At 40.0% G+C, this 22,375-nt stretch overlaps 1 protein-coding gene across 8 annotated transcripts in view; it reads left to right on the plus strand.

Annotated features, from left to right (window-relative positions):
* The window catches only part of FAT3 (FAT atypical cadherin 3), a 974,406-nt gene extending 953,439 nt beyond the window's left edge, over nt 1-20,967 (plus strand). For 4 of the 8 annotated variants that reach the window (XM_073612979.1, XM_073612985.1, XM_073612980.1 and 1 more), the window contains 4 exons: nt 568-681; nt 8,229-8,288; nt 13,153-13,188; nt 15,269-20,967. In XM_073612979.1, coding sequence (XP_073469080.1) covers nt 568-681; nt 8,229-8,288; nt 13,153-13,188; nt 15,269-15,888 — 830 coding nt within the window. In that variant the 3' untranslated portion in view covers nt 15,889-20,967. The remainder of the gene's footprint in view (nt 1-567; nt 682-8,228; nt 8,289-13,152; nt 13,189-15,268) is intronic. The other 4 variants (XM_073612986.1, XM_073612987.1, XM_073612983.1 and 1 more) reach the window with 3 other exon arrangements.
* Nucleotides 20,968-22,375: the final 1,408 nt, after the last annotated feature.

Below are 22,375 nucleotides of genomic sequence, written 5' to 3' on the forward strand. Positions count from 1 at the left end.
AGCGACTTGCGTCGCTCCTATTAGAATGGTTCCGTAACACAGAACGGGAGGCGACTTGTCAGGCGACTAGGTCGCCTGACAAGTCGCCCCTGTGTGTGAACTTTAAACTTTAAACGGCACTTTAAACACTAACCAGTTTAAAGCGTACCATAAAGAAAAATGGATAAGGCAGTGCTATAAATTAACTAAATATGACCCCTCTCTCTCTCTCTCTCTCTCTCTCTCTCACTAAATAGAGAGAGAGAGAGAGAGGTAATGATATCATATTTAGTTATTTCCTAGTGCTGCCTTATCTCATTTTCTTTATTTACTAGTATAAGTAAGCAGCTTAAGCATTTTTACACACAAGCGCTGATATGTTAGAATTCTCTTTTTTTAAACCATACCATAAGAAATGTTTTTGAACTACCATGTTTTTGTAATTATGATGCACTGCCGCCTCCACCTCTACAGCTTGGGAGCCGTGGCGTCCTTGGGTTATATATTGTTCTTCCTAGACGTAGGGTGGCCATCCTTGTGTCCTATAGAAATATGACCATTGTTTCCTCTTTATTGATGTGTATTAAGGTCGAGGATTGGAGCCAGCTGAAGAAGTGACCTGCTTTGTCGGAAGTACAAAAGGAAGCAATTCTGAAAACCAGTCTCTGAACTCTTTTCAGTCAGATTCCGGAGATGACAATGGTAAGAAAAATCACTGTTTAATTCCATGATACCTTCTAGCAGCCCTACGTTATTGGTTTCTGTGAGTGTCATTGTCTTTGAAGGCCCCGACTGACTAATTTTCTTGTCGCCGTGAAGGAAATGTGCAGTCGTTTGATGCCATATGTAGTCCAGTAATACTGTGTAAAATATTGTAGTTGCTGTACAGGTGATGGAGTCTTGACAAAAGACAACCAAGTTTTGCCTAAATAGATTTGTGTGGGTAGTCTTTAGAGGTTTAGTGATTTACAAACTTTGGCTCAATGGAGCAGACCTTTACTCAAATGTTAAAGTGGAACTGCAGCAAACAAACAACCGATTAAGTCCCTAAAGTGACTGCGGTTTTGCCCCGGTTTCTTTCCCAAACGTGTGCAGCGGCAGCCAGTGAACAGTCAAGGGCAGTGGTCTCCAAACTGTGGCCCTTTGATTGCTTTTATCTGGCCCCTGGGGCACTATTCCTACCACTGATACAAGGCACTATTCCTCCCACTGACACCAATGATGGGACACTATTACTCCCACTGACACCAATGATGTGGCACTATTCTCCCACTGACACTAATGATGGGACACTATTCTTCCACTGACACCAATGATGTGGCACTATTCTCCCACTGACACTAATGATGGGACACTATTCTTCCACTGACACCAATGATGTGGCACTATTCATCCACTGACACCAATGATTGGACACTATTCTCCCACTGACACCAATGATGGGACACTATTCTTCCACTGACACCAATGATGTGGCACTATTCTCCCACTGACACTAATGATGGGACACTATTCTTCCACTGACACCAATGATGTGGCACTATTCTCCCACTGACACCAATGATGTGGCACTATTCTCCCACTGACACTAATGATGGGACACTATTCTTCCACTGACACCAATGATGTGGCACTATTCTCCCACTGACACTAATGATGGGACACTATTCTTCCACTGACACCAATGATGTGGCACTATTCATCCACTGACACCAATGATTGGACACTATTCTCCCACTGACACCAATGATGGGACACTATTCTTCCACTGACACCAATGATGTGGCACTATTCTCCCACTGACACTAATGATGGGACACTATTCTTCCACTGACACCAATGATGTGGCACTATTCTCCCACTGACACCAATGATGTGGCACTATTCTCCCACTGACACCAATGATGGGGCACTACTCCTCCTTCTGACACCAATGATGGGGTACTATTCTTCCACTGACACCAATGATGGGGCACTATTCCTCCTACTCACACCAATGATAGGGCATTATTCCTTCCACTGACACCAATGATGGAGCACTATTCCTTCCACTGACACCAATGATGGGGCACTATTCCTTCCACTGACACCAATGATGGGGCACTATTCCTTCCACTGACACCAATGATGGGGCATTATTTTTAACCACTGATGCCGCATTGTTTACTCCCACTGACACCAGCTCATTTTCTATTTACGCTGGCCACAGTCTGGCCCCCTCAAAGTCTGAAGGACAGTAAATGTGCCTTTTCTTTAGAACAGGGGTCTCAATCTGGCGGCCCTCCAGCTGTGGCGAAACTACAAGTCCCATGAGACAGTTACAAGCATGACTCCCACAGGCAGAGGCATGATGGGACTTGTAGTTTCACAACAGCTGGAGGGCCGCCAGTTTGAGACCCCGGTTTAGAAAGTTTGGCGACCCCTGGGGTATCTTTTTTGATGTTTTATTGAAATTTGAACTTGGATAGGGTGCAGGGAAGCCATGGGATACTTCCGTAGCACAATGTAATAGCATGAGGACACTCTTCACATTGTCAAAGCTTCCTAGTACAGTCCCTCTAGCAACAAATAAGTTATTGAGTAACACTGAGACACCATAGGAAAGGTCCCAATTTAAGCAAGCTCTGGCACTGATGCACTAGGAATAGCAGCAACAAACAGTCACTAGGATCCTACACAAAGGTCTGTACTCACAATGCTCCTGGATACTTGGATGCCTCCTTCCAATATCAGCCAGGCATTTCTCCTGTGAACTCTCCAGACCAGATCCTCAGTGAAATGCCTTAATCAGTTCCAGCAAGTTTCAGCAGAACACCCCCCTCCCTCAGCTCTTAGCATAGCTGGAACCTTGATGAGCTGATCTGCCCTGCATTGTATGGCAGGATGCTGAGGGCCTGTCTACATTCAAGAACATTGGGCATTAGAGGAGAGTGCTGGCTGCTGAAGGAGCGAGGAATAACCCCATAATCTCACCTTATTCATCTTCTCCTATGCAAAACAAGCAGTGGGAAGGGGCATGCTGCAAGGGAAAATCTTTTTTTTTTTTTTTTTTTTTTTCTTGTATAACTTTAACTAGTTCACCAACTTAGGTATGTAATATATGTTGTAAAAAAAAACCCTCTTATAAATTCTTAGGGTGCACCTCCTTTGTTCTGGTCCTTCCCCACGTTAGCTGTTCTGATGGTGTAATTAGTTATACCTAGGTGGCATTTTGACAGCTGGATCCCACTCTGCATCTTAGGAGCCTCTGAAGTGGCTCTGTGTAAATAATGCCATTAAAGAATGTTTACAACAATATTATTAATACAGTGTTCTAGTTCTTTTATGTATACATCAAAAGCCCATCCTTTGATCTACATGTAAAGTCAGTTACAGTTACCTCACAAGTAAAAAAAAAAAATAATAATATAAATTGTTTAAAGTTAATCATAACCAGGACTATTTAAATTAATTCCCTCCTTCTTTTAAGTATGCATTTTTTTTTGTATCAACATAACTTTTATTTTTTTATTTTTAGCTATTTTGTTTGTTTATTTTTGTAGCATCGTATTAAAAATGCACAAAAAATAGTTATTTCTTTTTCTTATGAATAATTATTAATTATTCATTATTATTTCGCTATGATTTGTACCAAAAAGTTATTTTAGTCTCATTAGAATTAGAACAAATGATAGAATAAAATAATAAACTTTTTATCTACAGTTATTTTTGAAGCAATCATTGGTCATGCAAATTTGTTTTGTTACTTTTCTTGCCTGTAGATTGCATAGAGAATATTTGTACAAATGCAAGACCATGTTATCAAAAAAAAAAAAGGTTTGCTTGTTTACAAAAAAAAAAAAAAAAAGACTGCTTTGGTGCTGTTAAAATGCTAAATTATTACCCAATTGATGCGCTTTTATTTAAAATTGCCCCTGGTAATTGGGTGTAGAGGTAGGGGAGCTTAAGTGCTTAATATCCTGACTGTAGACACCTTTGTGTGTATATCCAACAAAAAACTTCTAGTAGAGAAGAACCAGCCAAGTCATAATGGAACACGTGCGTCGTTTACAGTCTAACGCAGCTTGTGGGATAAAAAGCTGGGGGTAGACCGATGACCTCCGGTGTACTGAAAGCTATTCGGAGCAATTACTTTGTTAGAAAGCTTTAATGCAGCTGACAAATGTGTCCTTCCTGTATTCAGGTTGCCTTAGTTACTAAATATTTTGGCTGCGTTCGCAGGCTTCTAAATTTTAGTTTCATCTATATCATTATTTACCTGACCTTTCAAAGAAAATAGAACATTTTGTATTATGCTCGGCTTTTAAAGATATCTGTCAAAACAGTAATAAAAATAGGCTGTCTGTTGAGCATATTTATTTAAAGAATAATCCATAAATGATGGGGAAAAGAGAGCAGGTTTGGATTTTGCGTTTTTAAACAATTTGTAACCCTTAACCCGCTTGAATACCAGCCGGTAAAACCCCTTCATTACCAGGCCATTTTTCAGTTTTCACCGCTGTTATACTGTAGTTTGACTGACAATTACTCTGACGTGTAACACTGCACCCAAAATAATTTATCATTTTTTTTTTGACAGATAGAACTTTCTTTTGGAGATATTTAACTACTTGAAGACCAGGCATTTTTTGTATACATGTGAAAATATTTTTTTTTTTTTGGTAGAAAATTATTTAGAACCCCTAAACATTATATATATTTTTTTAAAGCAGAGACCCTAGGGAATAAATTGGTGGAATTTGAATTTTATTTTATGTCACATGGTATCTGAGTAGGGTTTTTTCAAAAGCAATTTTAGGGAGAAAAAATACATTTTTTTTTAAATTTTAATTAAAAAAAAACACAATACATAACCCAATTTTTTTGTAAAGTATAAAAGATTATATTATTTCGAGTGAATAGACACCAAACATGTCTCGCTTTAAAATTGAGCACGCCCAGTGGCAACAAACTACATCATTTTTACTACCTATAGGCGACATTTTAAAATCTTTTACAGGTTACCATTTTATATCTACAGAGGAGGTCAGGTGCCATAATTACTGCCCATGATCTGACTTTCGCAGTGATACCTCTCTTGTGTGGGATGATCGCTGTTTGCGTTCGCCTTGGCAGGAGGGGGGGCACTTTTTTTTATTATTATTAAAGCGGAGTTCCACCCAAAAGTGGAACTTCCGCTCATCGGATTCCTCCCCCCCTCCGGTGTCACAGTTGGCACCTTTCAGGGGGGAGGGGGGTGCAGATACTTGTCTTAGACAGGTATCTGCACCCACTTCCAGGAATAGACTCCCGCGGGAGTCACGCCCCTCCCGCACTCCCCCGCTGTCTCCTGGGAAAAACACAGGTCCCAGGAGATAGCGGGGACCATTGAGAAAGCGCAGCGCGACTCACGCATGCGCAGTAGGGAATCGGGAAGTGAAGCCGCAAGGCTTCACTTCCTGATTCCCTCAGCGAGAATGGCGGCGGCAGCACCCGAGGATCGAGGGACGGTTCGGTCTCGGGTGCCGACATCGCTGGACCCCGGGACAGGTGAGTGACCTTATTTCAAAAGTCAGCAGTTGCAGTATTTGCAGCTGCTGACATCTAAAGAAAAAATTTTCGCGGGACTCCCGCTTTAATTTATTTACTTCTACACTGTTGCTTAAAATATTTTATTTTTATCACTTTTGTGACAGCAATAGGCTTGTGACAGGTACTTTTTAAGGAGGGATCTGAGGTCAATAAGATCCCAATCCCTCTTTTGCACTTGAAAGCATTTAAACGCCAAGTTTGGTGTTTTTGAAAACATTTACATTTTAATAAAATGGCGCTATTGACAGCCAGGTAAACTGGAAGTGATGTCATGTCATCGCTTCCAGGTTACCATAGCAGAGACCCGATCAAAGCCGATTTCGGCTTTCTATGGGTCTTCGGCCAGCCGGTAGACGTGCTAGTTGCTTGGGTCTCCTGGTGGGACGGGAGAGCCCGAGAGAGCCACGGAAGGCGGCGGGAGGGAGGACGCCCCCCCCTACTGCTTGCAATGGCAATCAAGTGGCTAGTCGGCTCTAAAAATACGGTATTGGGGTGATGCCTGCGGGTGCGGGCATCATCCCGGTACAACCACTTGAAGTCCAATGACAAACCAGGTACATGATTTGGCGGCAAGTGATTAATGACCACTGGGTTTTTTGTTACACTATTTTTATTGATATTTCAAGAAATCATAACAAGCGATGGTTTGCCCAGGCAGGGGCGACATTGAACAGGCATGTAAAGAAAGAGCATATGTACGCATATTAACTAACACAACCATTTTTGTCTGTTTTTAAACTGTTACCAGGACCATAGAGGACCTCAATAAAAAATATCACAGGTTATATTACTCTGTACCCTGGGGCAGTGTTTCTCAACTCCAGTCCTCAAGGCGCACCAACAGGTCATGTTTTCAGGATTTCCACTATTTTGCACAGGTGATTTGATCAGTTTCACTGCCTTAGTAATTACCACAGCCGTTTCATTTGAGGGAAATCCTGAAAACATGACCTGTTGGGGCGCCTTGAGGACTGGAGTTGAGAAACACTGCCCTAGAGGACAGCAGTCTACATTGATAGTCTTCATATCAGGAATGAAGAGGAGAGGGAGGAAACAGAGAAAGAAAAGAAAAGGGAGAGAAAGAAGAGGTGGGGTGGCCCCAAAAGAGGGCGAGTACCACAGACGCAGGACCTGTACAAATAAGATTTAAAGTCAACCATAGCTAGTCGGGGGGCAGGAACAGAAAGGAGTAACTTATCCACGTTGCCTAGATTTTAAATCATTTTATAATACAATATACTAGATACACTATATTACCAAGAGTTTTGTGACACCTGACTTTACACGCACATGAACTTTAATGGCATCCTAGTCTTAGTCCGTAGGGTTCAATATTGAGTTGGCCCACCCTTTGCAGCTATAACAGTTTCAACTCTTCTAGGAAGGCCGTCCACAAGGTTTAGGAGTGTGTCTATGGGAATGTTTGACCATTCTTCCAGAAGCGCATTTGTGAGGTCAGGTACTGATGTGGACGAGAAGACCTGGCTAGCAGTCTCCGCTCTTATTCATCCCAAAGATGTTCTATCAGGTTGAGGTTAGGCCAGTCAAGTTCCTCCCCTCCAAACCCACTCATCCATGTCATTATGGACCTCGTTTTGTGCAATGGTCCAAATCATTTGGTGGAGGGGGGATTATGGTGGGGGTTGTTTTTCAGGGGTTGAGCTTGGCCCCTTAGTTCCAGTGAAGGGAACACTTAATGCGTTAGCATACCAAGATATTTTGGACAATTTCATGCTCCTAACTTTGTGGGAACAATTTAAGGATGGCCCTTCCTGACTGCGCACCAGTGCACAAAGCAAGGTCCATAAAGACATAGATGAGTGAGTTTGGGGTGAAGGAACTTGATTGCCTGCACAGAGTCCTGACCTCAACCCGATAGAACACCTTTGGGATGAATTAGAGTGGAGACTGCGAGCCAGGCCTTCTCGTCCAACATTAGTGCTTGACCTCACAAATGCGCTTCTGAATGAATGGTCAAACATTCCCATAGACACTCTCCTAAACCTTGTGGACAGCCTTCCCAGAAGAGTTGGAGCTGTTATAGCTGCAAAGGGAGGGCCAACTCAGTATTGAACCCTACGGACTAAGACTGGGATGCCATTAAAGTTCATGTGCGTGTAAAGGCAGGCGTCCAAATACTTTTGGAAATAGAGTGTATGCACAGATGCCGAACAGGGGTCACCGCTAAAATAATAACAAGGGCCGATACTGATATCATTACAGATATTATGTTATTAAGGGACAACAGATATAGTCAGTAATGGAGCATAGTAATCAATATGATGTAACCAGTATAGGACATTGCTGGTATAATCAATATTGGAAATGCTGATATAATCAGTAAAGGATATTGCTATTGTAATCAATTTTGGATAATGCCAATATAATTAATATGGGGCACCAGGGATATAACTGATAAAGGATATTTTTGATATAATCAGTGTTTGTCAGTGTAAAATAATAAAATCAGTGCGGACACTAATGAATAAATGTGTGTAACTAACTTGTGACCTGAAATGATTGATTTAACGGTAGTAAATATCAGGAACAATTAAATCTGTGAATTTCTACAGTATGTGTTTAATGATGACATAACAATGTTTGTGTTGTTATAATACTAACCTCTTTGTTGTCTCCCTCTCTCCTCCACCTGTGTTCTCTGTTTCCCCCTCCACAAGCTTCCATAGTGACTGTCATTCATCTAGTCAACAATGTTGTTGATAATATTGAACATGAAGGTATTTACTTTTTAATGTAACTCTCTGTATCTTTCATGAGCAGGAACACATTTTTATTTATTTTTTTATTCCTTTTTTACGTTATATTATCAGTATAGTTTTTCCATATGTAACATTTAAGAATGTTTCTGCTAGCACTCCCTAGCATCTAGATTATAATATTTTATTTTAACGGGGAACACTGAATATACATCAATTTATCTATAAAAACATACAATTTTTTAATTTTTCTTTTTACATATCAGGTTTCAGGAAAAGGTAGATCTGAATACTTTTTAACAAGCCACTAAAAACAAATTGCATGATTTTTTTTTTTTTTTTTTTACTTTTAATCTGTCAGGTACTAGAAAGAATGGCTATGCTAACCAAGGATATAGGTATTAATTTAAAGATTATGATAGGTGCAGCATTGCAGAAATCACAATGCACCTGCACTTTATTAGTATTGTTTTGTTAGCTGATTTTTAGTACCTTGCAGGTATACAGTACTTACTGAAAAATATGTAATTTGTGGTTAGTTGTCATTTAAATGCATTCAATTATTTTAACTTTTAAATTATTTAAAAATCATATTGTTTATTTGCAACTTGTGCACTAATTTATATGTGTTAAGGGATATTTTTCTTAATACTTGTATTTTTATTGTTTAAATAATACAAATAGAAAATTAAGAATATATATATATCTATATATCTATCAATATAGATATATCTATCTATCTATCTATCTATCTATCTATCTATCTATCTATCTATCTATCTATCTATCTATCTATCTATCTATCTATCTATCTATCTATCTACCTATCTCTCTCTCTCTCTTTTTTTCTTAATACTTGTATTTTTATTGTTTAAATAATACAAATAGAAAATTAAGAATATATATATATATCTATATATCTATCAATATAGATATATATATACAGTATCTATATATCTACATATCTATCTATCTATCTATCTATCTATCTATCTATCTATCTATCTATCTATCTATCTATCTATCTATCTCTCTCTCTCTCTCTCTCTCTCTCTCTCTCTCTCGGGGGAGAGAGAGAGAGAGAAAGAGAGAGAGAGAGAGTGTATATATATCTATATTGATAGATATATAGATATATATATATTCTTAATTTTCTATTTGTATTATTTAAACAATAAAAATACAAGTATTAAGAAAAAGAGAGAGAGAGAGAGAGAGAGAGAGAGAGAGAGAGAGAGAGAGAGAGAGAGATAGATCTATCTATATCTATATATATGTCTATATATAGATATAAATATATGTCTATATATATATATATATATATATATATATATATATATATATATATATATTCTTATATATATATATATATATATATATATATATATATATATATATATATATATATATATATATATATAGTATCTCAGAAAAGTACACCCCTCACAGATATTGTATTATATCTTTTTAATTTGACAACACTGAGGAAATGACAGTGTAGTGTAGTGAGTGTACAGCTTGTATAACAGTGTAAATTTGCTGTCCCCTCAAAATAACTCAACACACAGCCATTAATGTCTAAACCGCTGGCAACAAAAGTGAGTACACCCCCTAAGTGAAAATGTCCAAATTGTACCCAATTAGCCATTTTCCCTCTCCGGTGTCATGCGACTCGTTAGTGTTACAAGGTCTCAGGTGTGAATGGGGAGCAGGTGTGTTACATTTTGGTGTTATCGCTCTCACTCTCATGCTGGTCACTGTAAGTTGAACATGGCACCTCATGGCAAAGAACTCTCTGAGGATCTGAAAAAAAGAATTGTTGCTCTGCATAAAGATGGCCTAGGCTATAAGAAGATTGCCAAGACCCTGAAACTGAGCTGCAGCACGGTGGCCAAGACCATACAGCTGTTTAACAGGACAGGTTCAACTCAGAACAGGCCTCGCCATGGTCGACCAAAGAAGTTGAGTGCATGTGTTCAGCGTCATATCCAGAGGTTGTCTTTGGGAAATAGACGTATGAGTGCTGCTAGCATTGCTGCAGAGGTTGAAGGGGTAGGAGGGTCAGCCTGTCAGTGCTCAGACCATACGCTGCACACTGCATCAAATTGGTCTGCATGGCTGTCATCCCAGAAAGAAGCCTCTTCTAATGATGATGCACAAGAAAGCCCACAAACAGTTTGATGAAGACAAGCAGACTAATGCCGCATACACACGGTCGGACTTTTCGTCTACAAAAGTCCAACGGACGCCGACGGACTAAAGCTGGCTGGTAATCCGATCGTGTGTGGGCTTCTCCGGACTTTCAGCAGACTTTTTCAGCCTCAAATCCGACGGACTTTAGATTTGAAACATGCTTCAAATCTTTACGTCGTAACTACGACGGACCCCGAAATCCGCTCGTCTGTGTGCTAGTCCGACGGACAAAAACCCATGCTAGGGCAGCTATTGGCTACTGGCTATGAACTTCCTTATTTTAGTCCGGTGTACGTCATCACGTACGAATCCGTCGGACTTTTGTGTGGTCGTGTGTAGGCAAGTCCGTTCGTTAGAAAGTCTGCTGCAAGTCCGCCGAAAGTCCGCCGGAAGTCCGCCGGAAGTCTGTCGGACAGGCTGTCGGACTTTTGTAGACGAAAAGTCCGACCGTGTGTACGCGGCATCAGGACATGGATTACTGGAACCATGATCTGTGGTCTGATGAGACCAAGATAAAATTATTTGGTTCAGATGATGTCAAGCGTGTGTGGTGGCAACCAGGTGAGGAGTACAAAGACAAGTGTGTCTTGCCTACAGTCAAGCATGGTGGTGGTAGTGTCGTGGTCTGGGGCTGCATGAGTGCTGTCGACACTGGGGAGCTACAGTTCATTGAGGGAACCATGAATGCCAACATGTACTGAGACATACTGAAGCAGAGCATGATTACCTCCCTTCAGGGACTGGGCCGCAGGGCAGTATTCCAAAATGATAACAACCCCAAAGACACCTCCAAGATGACCACTGCCTTGCTAAAGAAGCTGAGGGTAAAGGTGATGGACTGACCAAGCATGTCTCCAGACCTAAACCCTATTAAGCATCTGTGGGGCATCCTCAAATGGAAGGTGAAGGAGTGCAAGGTCTCTAACATTCACCAGCTCCGTGATGTCCTCATGGAGGAATGGAAGAGGACTCCAGTGGCAATCTGTGAAGCTCTGGTGAATTCCATGCCCAAGAGGGTCAAGGCAGTGCTGGAAAATAATGGTGGCCACACAAAGTATTGACACTTTGGGCCTAAGTTGGACATCTTCACTTAGTGGTTTACCGTATATACTTGAGTATAAGCCGAGTTTTTCAGTACATTTTTTTGTGCTGAAAGTGCCCCCTTGGCTTATACTCTACGACTTTGGGGCCCCATATCTCGGGGCCACTTGGTGCTAGGCACCCAAATTTGGTGTGCAAACCCAGTGGAACTAGCACTACAACATATCCAAAGCTGGGGTTCCTAGCACCAAGTGGCCCCGAGATACGGGGCCCCAAAGTCAGTTCGGAAAATTTCATTCTCTGCTGCAGAAAAGTGCTTGACATTTTCTGAACCGACTTTGGGGCCCCGTATCTTGGGGCCACTTGGTCCTAGGAACCCCAGCTTTGGATATGTTGTAGTGTTATTTCCACACCACATTTGGGGTTCCTAGTATCAAGTGGCCCCTGAGATACAGGGCCCAAAATTCGGTCAACTGTGTCCATCTGCAGACCCCAAATTTTGGTTGCAGCTAGGGGGCATCTAGGAACCCTTAACTACCGAGTTTGAAGTTCGGGGGACCTATGGCTGCAAATGGGCACAGTGAGGCATGCAAATGGGCACAGTGAGGCTGCATATGGGCATTGTTGACCCTCTTTTCCACTTACAGTAGCTGCGCATTTCTCACCCTAGGCTTATACTCGAGTCAATAAGTTTTCCCAGTTTTTTGTGGTAAAATTAGGTGCCTCGGCTTATATTCGGGTCGGCTTATACTCGAGTATATACGGTACTCACTTTTGTTGCCAGCGGTTTAGACATTAATGGCTAATTTACACTGTTATACAAGCTGTACACTCACTACTTTACATTGAAAAGATAGAATAAAATATTTACAAAAATGTGAGGAGTGTACTCACTTTTGTGAGATACTGTATATATATATATATATATATATATATATATATATATATATATATATATATATATCAGATATTTAAATGTAATAAAACACAGATCATTTTGAAGACATTTTAGACAACAAAATAATTCTTTTGCTTTATTTTTTTATACTGTATATATATATATAAATATATATTTTCCATTCTGCTGTTATGTGTTAAGGGATCTTTTTCTTAATACTTGTATTTTTATTGTTTTAAAAAATACAAATAGAAAATTAAGACTATATATATATAGATATAAAGATATATATAGATATAGCTATATACTGTATATAGATATATCTTTATATATGCACGTTTTCTGTTCAGGCAAACCTTTTTGTTTTTTTCTGTTCTGTAAATCCTTAATATTTAAAAAAAAATGCTAAATGAACAGCTGTGAAAAAAACAGTAAAAGAACAGAAATACAAACATTTTTTTTAAATACATGGAAAAAATATTTTAGTACTCTCTGTGTTCTGATTTTTTTAATGTTGTGATCTTTTCCTTTAAGTTTTTTCTTTTTTGTTATTCTATTTTTTTTTCGGTTTTTTAAACCATAAATGATAAGAAAATATAAAAAAATGATTGTTATAAACAGTTTTAACAGTTTGGGAAGAAAAAAAAACAGAAAATGACTGAAATTACATTGAAGATGCATGAAAAAAAAAATGTCCTTTTTCCTTTGATTGCTTTTTGTGAACTGCTATTCTCCTTTCCTTAAACTAAACAGCTCCAGTAATGGACCAAGGACAGAATTACAACAGAGGTGACATTTGTAACCCGAAATTCTGCTGCCTTTTTATTGTTGTGTTTCATAAAGCCCCTTTAACCATGTCTCTTGAACATAATGTTCCAATCCTGAAAACACGTTTTGAAAGCTTTGCCTGCCTGCTTGTGAAAACCGTCTTCTGGATGTTTATGCCCTAGCATGCTGGTACCGTGTCCTCTAATACAGCCGTGCTGTAACCGTGTCCGAACTATCACTCACCTTGTTTTGTTACATATGAATTAACAATGATGTATTGCTTTTATGGCACACGCTTGGAAGCATGTACAAACCAGTGAATTTAAAGTGAACCTATGGTTTTGCAACAAGCAATTTGTTGCCAAATTAGAGGGCAAGGAGGGTAAGCACATCAACTTGTTTTTTTCAGCTATGAAGGTTTTAGAGTATTTGGAAAACGTGACATCCTGCCTCCAGTATTAATAAGGCACCTCTATGATTGCCACCTAATTGTGTTTTCCGATAACTATTGTAAAGCTGGCCATAGATGGTTTGAATCTTGGCCAGTTTATCAGGGACCGGTCGAGATTGGAAACATCTATGGGTAGGCTGAGTGTACCCAAGTCAACCCATCGGTCAACTTGGGTACAACCAGCATGTCATTTTTTAACATGCGATTAATGCCAGTGGCCACAGCCGTGTTCTCCTGGCAAGGATGGCTCCCTACCCCCCACCCCCCACCCAAACTGGAATAACGCAATAGTTCCATTGGGGGGATTCCCCCATCAACACCCATGGATGCAGGAAAGAAATTTGCATCATCTATGGCCTGCTTAAGGCTGGTATACTGTGGGAGAATTTGATGTTACAGTGATGTGTTGAATGACAGTGGAGCCTGTCACAGCAAACTCTTCCACACAGGGTTAGACAGGCAATTAGGAACAAGCGCGTCATAGGCCCTTTAAATATGTAATGCCTGTGAAGTAATGAACTTACCATAAACAGTGTTCTCTTTTGGCTGCATTCCACTGAGATGCAGACTTTCCAAAGATGGCAGTCACAGCCTGGACTCAGTTTTCAGTTTTCCCTCTAGCAGTAGCAATATTGCATATTGCAAGAGCTCTGTGTTCAACATAGATTGACAGGCCCAGTATCATTATGGGCTTGATTTACTAAAGGCAAACTTCCAGTTTGCAAGGGAATTTTCTCTTAACCTAATTAAAGGGGTTTTAAACCCTTGTGGTTTTTCACCTCATTACATTCTATGTATTGCTTGTAGTTCACCAGCCCCCCAGAGCCCTCCTTTTACTTACCTGAGCCCAATCGTTCCTGCATCAGGGACGAGCACACCAGCTCCAGCCGGTGTCTTGGGTACTGATTGGATAGATTGATAGCAGCGCAGCCATTGGCTCCCGCTGCTGTAAATCAAATCCAATAACACGGGAGCCGGGGGGCAGACCCGAGTCCTGCAGCAGCAGAAAACAGGAGCACGCCCACACAGTTTCTGCACAGTGATTTTTTTTTTTATTACAACCACCAAACTAGGAGAAGATTCCCTTGAAAAGTGAAAAGCCTATTTCCTTTTAGTAAATGAGCCCCACTGTGTCCAGTTGGTGGCTTTTATCCTCTCCCTCCTGATGCTCCACATGATCATTGGGGTTTTCTGGTACAATTTCTGTCTATGTTGTACCTTTCACCATTTCCCTCCATCAATGTTAAACAAGAATATCGCTAAGCAAACATGCAAGTGTGGCTTCAGTGGCTTATTGCTCCACTGTCCCATATTGCCAATTGTGCATTCCCCATGTGGCCTCTGCATTTGGTAGAGCTTATGAGGATTAAAATACAAGCCACAGGATAACCTGCTTCTTCTGCTATCGTAACAGGCAGCACTATGGAGGTAAAAAGCACTAGCGAAGTGCACTAAAACCTTTTTTACTGAAAGGAATAAAGGAAGTGTCTATCTTGCTTGCCCTTGTACTTCACATAATTATTATTTTTTACTACAATACAGGTGCACAAAAGCATGGCTGACTTACCATTAACAGAAGCATGTGGAATTCGAAGGGGATGTCCAATTTTTACTATAAACATATTAATTTACATATTATATTTTTCACAGCTTACCATTGGGATACTTCAGATTGGATGCCAAGCGCACGATTGTCGGACATTGAAGAGGCTCCAAACTACGAAGCCGCAGATGGATCCTCTGCGCACCATGGTAGTACCAGAGAGTTGGAGTCAGACTATTACCTTGGTGGCTATGACATTGATAGTGATTACCCTCCTCCCCAACATGAAGACTATTTAAGCCAAGATCAACTGCCACCTCCACTTCCGGAGGACTTCCAAGAACATTATGACACTCTTCCAAAAGTACAGCCACGATCCGTGGTTAGTACTCTCAGTCCGGACTCTAGGCGACGCCCACAGTTCCATCCAAGCCAATACCTCCCACCCCATCATCTCTCAAATGAAATAGACACATCGATTTCCCAAGCTGGACATTCTTTTAGTACTTTTGTGCCTGGTCCAAGCCAAAATATGGACAAATCAAGCACAGATAACGTTTCTTTATCCTTGCACAATTCTGTGGGTGCTTCCTCATCAGACGTCTCAGTTATCTGTGGACTTGAAGACACAGAAGTGGCCATAAGTGACTATGAAAGTTTAGACAACTTTCGAATTGATCAATCCCACATTCCCTATATGGAAACCCAACATCAGACTCAAGTGTGACAAACTTTTTCTTTTATATGCCATGACTAAGTCGTACATATTGAAAAAGCCACAGCATTCATCCTGGACTATAGTAACAAGTGCAAACCTTTGGAATTCCAGTCGCTTAGATAGTATGTCAGTTATCTGTTGAGAAAAATTAAATAGACAATCCTTTTAACATTTTGCTGATATTTATTGCCAAACATATGCACAGTGTTTTAGTACTCAAAAGAATTTTGGGAAAAAAAAGTACAGTTTGAAATTCTCTTGCATATCTTAAGGGGATGGACGCTACATTTATAAGCAGGTGAACATGCATATGCTGGTACTGTGTATCATATGGCTTTGAAAGGCTGAAGTGTAGCTATAAGAGTATTAAAGCGAACTTGTCACTTTCAAACTGGAAGTACAGTAGCCATTTTGTGCTCAGAACTTGTATTCATGTGCATGTAACTCTTTCATCTCTCAAAGGAATCATGAAATCTGATTGTTTGTTATGGGTACTATCTCTGCTTTTGCTCCAGCTTTCATAAATCAGCTCCACTGTGGTAGTTGTGTTATTTTCTGCAGGCAGCAGTTCAAGAACTCTGTTGGGTCCAGAGACATAATCCAGTTAACATTGTTGCTATTAAGGTTATCTTCACCTGTATTGAGGTTATCTTCATCTGTACATAGAAGTGCTGGCATTGCAAATCTCTGAGAACCCTGCTACTCTCAATACCCGTCTGGGAATTACCAATGAGCATACAAGGTATTTAAGGGTGGACATTTTCATACTTGACGGTAGGGTTTCATAGCCCAGGATCTTGAATTCTGCTGAATTGAAATCCCCTTCTATATATTCATCCCTGGCAATGTCTTCTCAAACCTGAGAGGTTCTGAACAATAGGGAAGGTTGTCCACAAAACCAATGCCCCCATAATTTGAATACCTTGTAGTATTGGGACTTTTTAAGCCCTACCAAATCCACCCACATTAAAGCTGGAATCCAGGCATACAACTAAATACAAAGATGATATACATATATGGGAGCCGTTTTACCTGTCAAAGGGTTTGTATTTCTCTCCATCCAGCCCTGAGATTTACACAGCCAGCACAGACAGATGGACACCACCTACAGATAAGGAATGCATTGGTGTCCTCTGTCTACCCCCACCAGCCTTTTAGACTGGACAGCAACAAAGCAGCAGCAGACTGATGGGGTTGTCCCGCTCCTCACTCTTCTGCTGTTCTCACCTCAAAATCAGCATGTTTTTCATTAACACATTTGCATGCAGCACTCTGGATTGGCTGGATTGAGGCTGATACAAAGTCAGAATCAGGTACTTATACACGTTGCATTAAAATGCATTTAATGATTTATTAACGAATACAAAGCTTCATTAATTTGTTTATGTCATATCTGCTTGGAGTTCAGCTTTAAGGCAAAACCATATAAGTTTCCTCCCATGCCCCATGCCTGAGTTGGCCTGCGACAGTTAATATGCATGTGAGTATATGTGATAAGTACATTTTGACTTAAACATTTTGAAAAGAAGCACCAGAGCTGTTTACAAGTATGAAAGTTTAATGGAATAGCACAAATATGAAAATAACAAAAATGCTTTAAATATCTATGCTCCTACATTACTGAAGACAGTATGTATGTATATATTCTAAGTCAATTAGCCATACTTCTCAATATAACCATTTTTTTTACAAATGTGTGTGCCTTGTCCATACTGGCAAATTTAAGTTCACACAAAAATCACCTGTCTACTTTGCACTAAAAATGTATCTTGAAGCCAAACACAAACACACACATACACACACACTATAAATGTACTCCACCTGAACTCTCCATTTCAGATTTATTAAATGTAAATTGCATTGTGCAAAGAGTAGGGACATGCAGTAACCTAGAGTAGCAATTTAAAAATGATCTGCTATGAGTCTGCCCGCACTAAGCCGTTTAGTTTGATTGGTTGATATGCACACCATTAAGCTATGCACAATGTAATTAGGGATTCTCCATCCGTCCTTTTATTTTATTATGGCTTTGAAGCAGAGAAAGCCTCCCCATTAATAATAATATGACAAGCCGGGAGTACCCATATCTTAGCTTTGCTGTTTGAATAGGGTGTTTTGAAATCTGGTTGGTCAAACTGGTCACTGGATGGGATATCCAACTTCTGAAGTTGTTACTTCTACATGAGGCTGCTGTGATATTTCATAGGCTGAACTGTAACCCACACACATGCTTAATAGTAGGTAATCATGGGTGTGTGCAGCAAGGTGCAGAATTACAATGTGACTCTGAACAGGCCATTCACTTCAAACAATGGAGCAGCCATAGTTGGAGGTCACGTGGAGGCCTATGTGTTACCTACACATGAGCCTACTGCAGAATTGCATAGGCTGAACTCTGATACACACCCATGCTTACTGCTGTGGTTTGAGGGCCTGTGGTTTTTCTTGCTAGTGTCAAGGAGGAGAATTCCTAGAATTACCTCAGAACAGGCCATTCTCTTCAACCAGTGGAGCAGCCATGATGGAGGCCGGGTTCACACTGTAACACGCTGTGGATCGCACTGGGCGTCCCTGTTCCCCGTTTCAGGGACAAATCAGGGCCGATTCTATGCCTGAATTCGGCCCTGAAACGGAGCCAAAGATGCACAGCGTTTCTGTGCAGTGCGCACCGCAGCCGCAATGGAGATATGTGAACTGTCTCCATAGGGAGCCAGTCACATTCTCCTGCTATGCGAATTGGATGCGGGGAAACCCGCATCTAATTCGCATAAGTGTGAACCTGGCCTTAAGGTCTTGTGGGGGTTTATGTGTGACCTCTACATGAGCCTGCTGCAGAATTGTGAAGGGTGAACCGTGATATAAAACCATGCTTATTGGTGCTGTTGGGGTAGGTGGTTTCTCTTGTTGGACAGCAATTTGTAGAATTACTAATGTGACCTCAGAACGGGCCATTACCTCCAACCAATGGAACAGCCAACAATTCAGAGTAAACTGTATGTTAAAAAGTGTGTGGATGCCTGACCATCACTTTAATATAAATTTGTAGAACACTCCATTTGAAAACCATAGAACTTAATATGGAGTTGAACACCTTTTTTTGAGCTTTGACACCCTCCACTTCCTTGGTAAGGTTTTTTACAAGACTGGGTGAGAATACATGGCTTACAACCAGTAATCATTCCAAACACATTCAACAAAGTTGAGCGCAGGGCTCAGTGCAGGCCAGTCAAGTTCCTCCACACCAAACCCCTCAAACCATGTCTGTATATAGCTGGCTTTGTGCATATACTGTAGCACAGTCATGTTGGAACAGAAAGGTACCTTCTCCAAACTGTTGTCCCAAGGCTGGAAGTACACAGTTTTCAAAAATATCTTTGCTGTAGCATTACCAATGCTCTTGCTGGAAACACCTGGATTAAATAATTTGGTACACAAATGTTTTGTCATATGGAGGTATGTTGGTCATGTGTTCTTAAACATTTGACCATATGGTGGTAATGGATGCTCTTATCAGTGTCTCATTGTCATTTGTTATTTATTTATTGGCTTTCTCTAGCTCACAGCAATATTCAAACTGAACCTGCTAATGAACACCTTATTAAAATGAGCCTGTTTGTAGCATATTAGAAAGTCTTCATCTATTTAAGCAATAAAATGCAGTGCATTGACGTGTCTTTGTAATGGTAGAGAAGTATTATTTATATCTGATAGCTAGTGAAAATTACCCATTTATCCCTGCAGTATTTTTGTATTAAATTATTATGTTATTTTTAAATTTGGGCTTATAGGATGATAAAAATGTGACACTTAAAGTATAAACATACATTCACATAAAGGTAAGGTACGTTATTCTCATGCAGTTCAAACAATGTGAAGACTTTTTTTAGATACATGTGCTGTGTGACTGAAATGTTTCTAACGGAGACGCAAAATTGTACGTAAAGTTACCTGGGGTGGAAATGACCTGTTATGGTTGGTCAGTAATGATTTTTTATCATTGATATAGCTGCATAAGGTAAACGCCATCCTATAATTGAGGAATATGTGTTTTGCTGTGGGCTTACCATATACATCTTTCAGTTTGAAGATGTGCTTTCCTGATATGAATTGTCTTTCAGTGGTTGGATTATTTACTAAAGTAGAACTATGGCCTCCCGTTAAAACATATTGGCTGCAGCACCTAATTATATGTGTATATGAGCTTACGGTATACCCTAGTCCCTCTGCAAAGTCTCGTAAATACTTGTTGAAACTGTCATTGAGGTCTACACAATGCAGCTTCCTGTGATAGCGAAAGGCAACAGTGCTCCACTACTGAGTTTAGAGCAGATTTACCCTTCCCATATAGGCTGTGTCTGCCTGCATTACAGTGGGATAAACAAATGCTGCCGGGTGCTTGGCTATCAATATGATCACTGCTGATTCACCTGTAGCTTATCTGATAGCACCTGGCCATACTTAGTCCCGCCCACCAATTTCTAGATTGACAGCACTGCCTGTGTCGCTAAAACCTTTCCACTGTGAGCTGCAGAGTCTGAGAGGGGGGACATGTGAGACACAAATGAAAGAAAATTGAAATCCATCACAGAAAGGTAAAGTTTTTATGGCTTATGCATCACATATTAACTGGATGTTGGGCTTATTTAGACTCATAAAGGAGCCTTTAGCCATACTTTAATAAATTACATTTCCATTCGTGGTCATCTTGTGAGAAGCATTAGGAGTTTGTCCATCCTGGGTTATAGGTTGAGTTTTTGGGGGGACTGGGTCACTTTCTAATTTCTTGTTTACCTTGGTATGCTCCTGTAGCTCATTTTCATAGTTCATAGCTGCATTCCTGCCCACCCCCGAGACCTACTCTATAGCTAGGATGCTTCTGTCCTTTTTTTTTTTTTGTGATGTTAAAATACCATTTAAAAAAATTCTACCAGAGAAAGAGACAGCACAACTCAAGAACCGACGATCTTGCACCCTCTCAATCTCTGTGAGCCATAACAAACCAGTTTAACTTTCCAACCTCTAAACCAAAAAACTAAATGCACAGTTGCACAGTTTTGTTGCATTTTCTCATAATGGAAAAAAAAACCACATACTATATATTGATAAGTTCACATTTTCTTGGCAATGACTGTGGTGTACCTTGTTTTTATATGGTTCTGTAGATAGATATATTCAGAATTGAATTGGGCATGACTATTGGATCTAGATGGCTAATCCAGACCTAGAAACTAGATATCTGCTAAATCGCTCATTACTTTGATTCTGGAGTTGCATAGGCAAGTCTAACCAAGCAGCAAATAGTTTAGTGTCTGATTAATTTATTTATGTCACATCTGGTCATGTGGTAGTTGGGTGGGAAAGCATTACCCATAAAGCCAGTAAAAAAAGCCTTGTTAACGCCACAAGGGTCATTTACAAAATGTTTTAAATCAGTCATTTCCAGTCAGATGTTAATGTTTGGGACTAGGGCTTGCCTTGTGCCTACATATAAATTTACATCCATACATGTATAACTAGTTGTCCATTGTATAACACCGTAGTTGGGATTTACTAAAACGGGAGCACACAGAATTTATTGTTAAAGCCCATCTGAACGAGTTGAAATTGGTTACTATGCACAGTTGTACCAGATTGTGTGTGCTCCAGTTTTAGAAAATACCCCCTCCCCCCCCCCCCCCCCACACACACACACACACACACACAGTGTGCATTTTGTGGACACTTTTAGATACATAGCAAATTATTTTAACTATCTGTGTAGGGTGTTCATGACGTTGGGTTGCGGTTGTTACTTTGGCATAATTATAATACCGCCCCCAATAGTGGATAACCTGCCAATTTATCTTAGCGACGTCAAAACAGTTTAGTAAAAATTACCAACTATTTCCATTTATTTAAATATGTTACCAGCATGAGTCTTCTTTAGCATATTTTACTGTAAGCAATAGCTATTGCAGATTATGTAAATTTGAAATTCACAAACACACCAAGCCAGTTTGGGACAGCCTTCATGGAATCTTTGGAACTGCACCTGTAGAAAATTATATAACTGGTCTAGTTAATGTTGGCAGTTGAAGATCCAAACAAGCATAAATCAGCATTGACAGATACTTGGCAAACTCTCTGCTTTTTGGATCCACTGCGGACCTACCATTTGCAATTGCTTACTTGCTGTTTTTATGTTAGGTCTTTAAAATGGTAACCAATTCTTCATCTGCAACTTTCAACACCAGAAAGTATTCATGCGTCCTCTGTGATTTTGACAGGAAGAAGTGTGTTGAAGATTTCTATAAATATAATACCGGTAGTTAACCTTAATTTTATTTTTTAAGGCTACTGAACACTGCAAAAATAATAAAACAGTAAAAATAGACTTCTAAATAATTGTTTTCCCCATAATTCTTTGGGACATTTTGTGATTCCAAAAGGTTATTGATTAACAGCCTTATGAAAAATTTAGGACGATGTGTCTACAACATAAGGAGAAGAGGGAAAA

This window comes from Aquarana catesbeiana, linkage group LG02, assembly GCF_042186555.1.
Source record: "Aquarana catesbeiana isolate 2022-GZ linkage group LG02, ASM4218655v1, whole genome shotgun sequence".
NCBI classification, from domain to species: domain Eukaryota; kingdom Metazoa; phylum Chordata; class Amphibia; order Anura; family Ranidae; genus Aquarana; species Aquarana catesbeiana.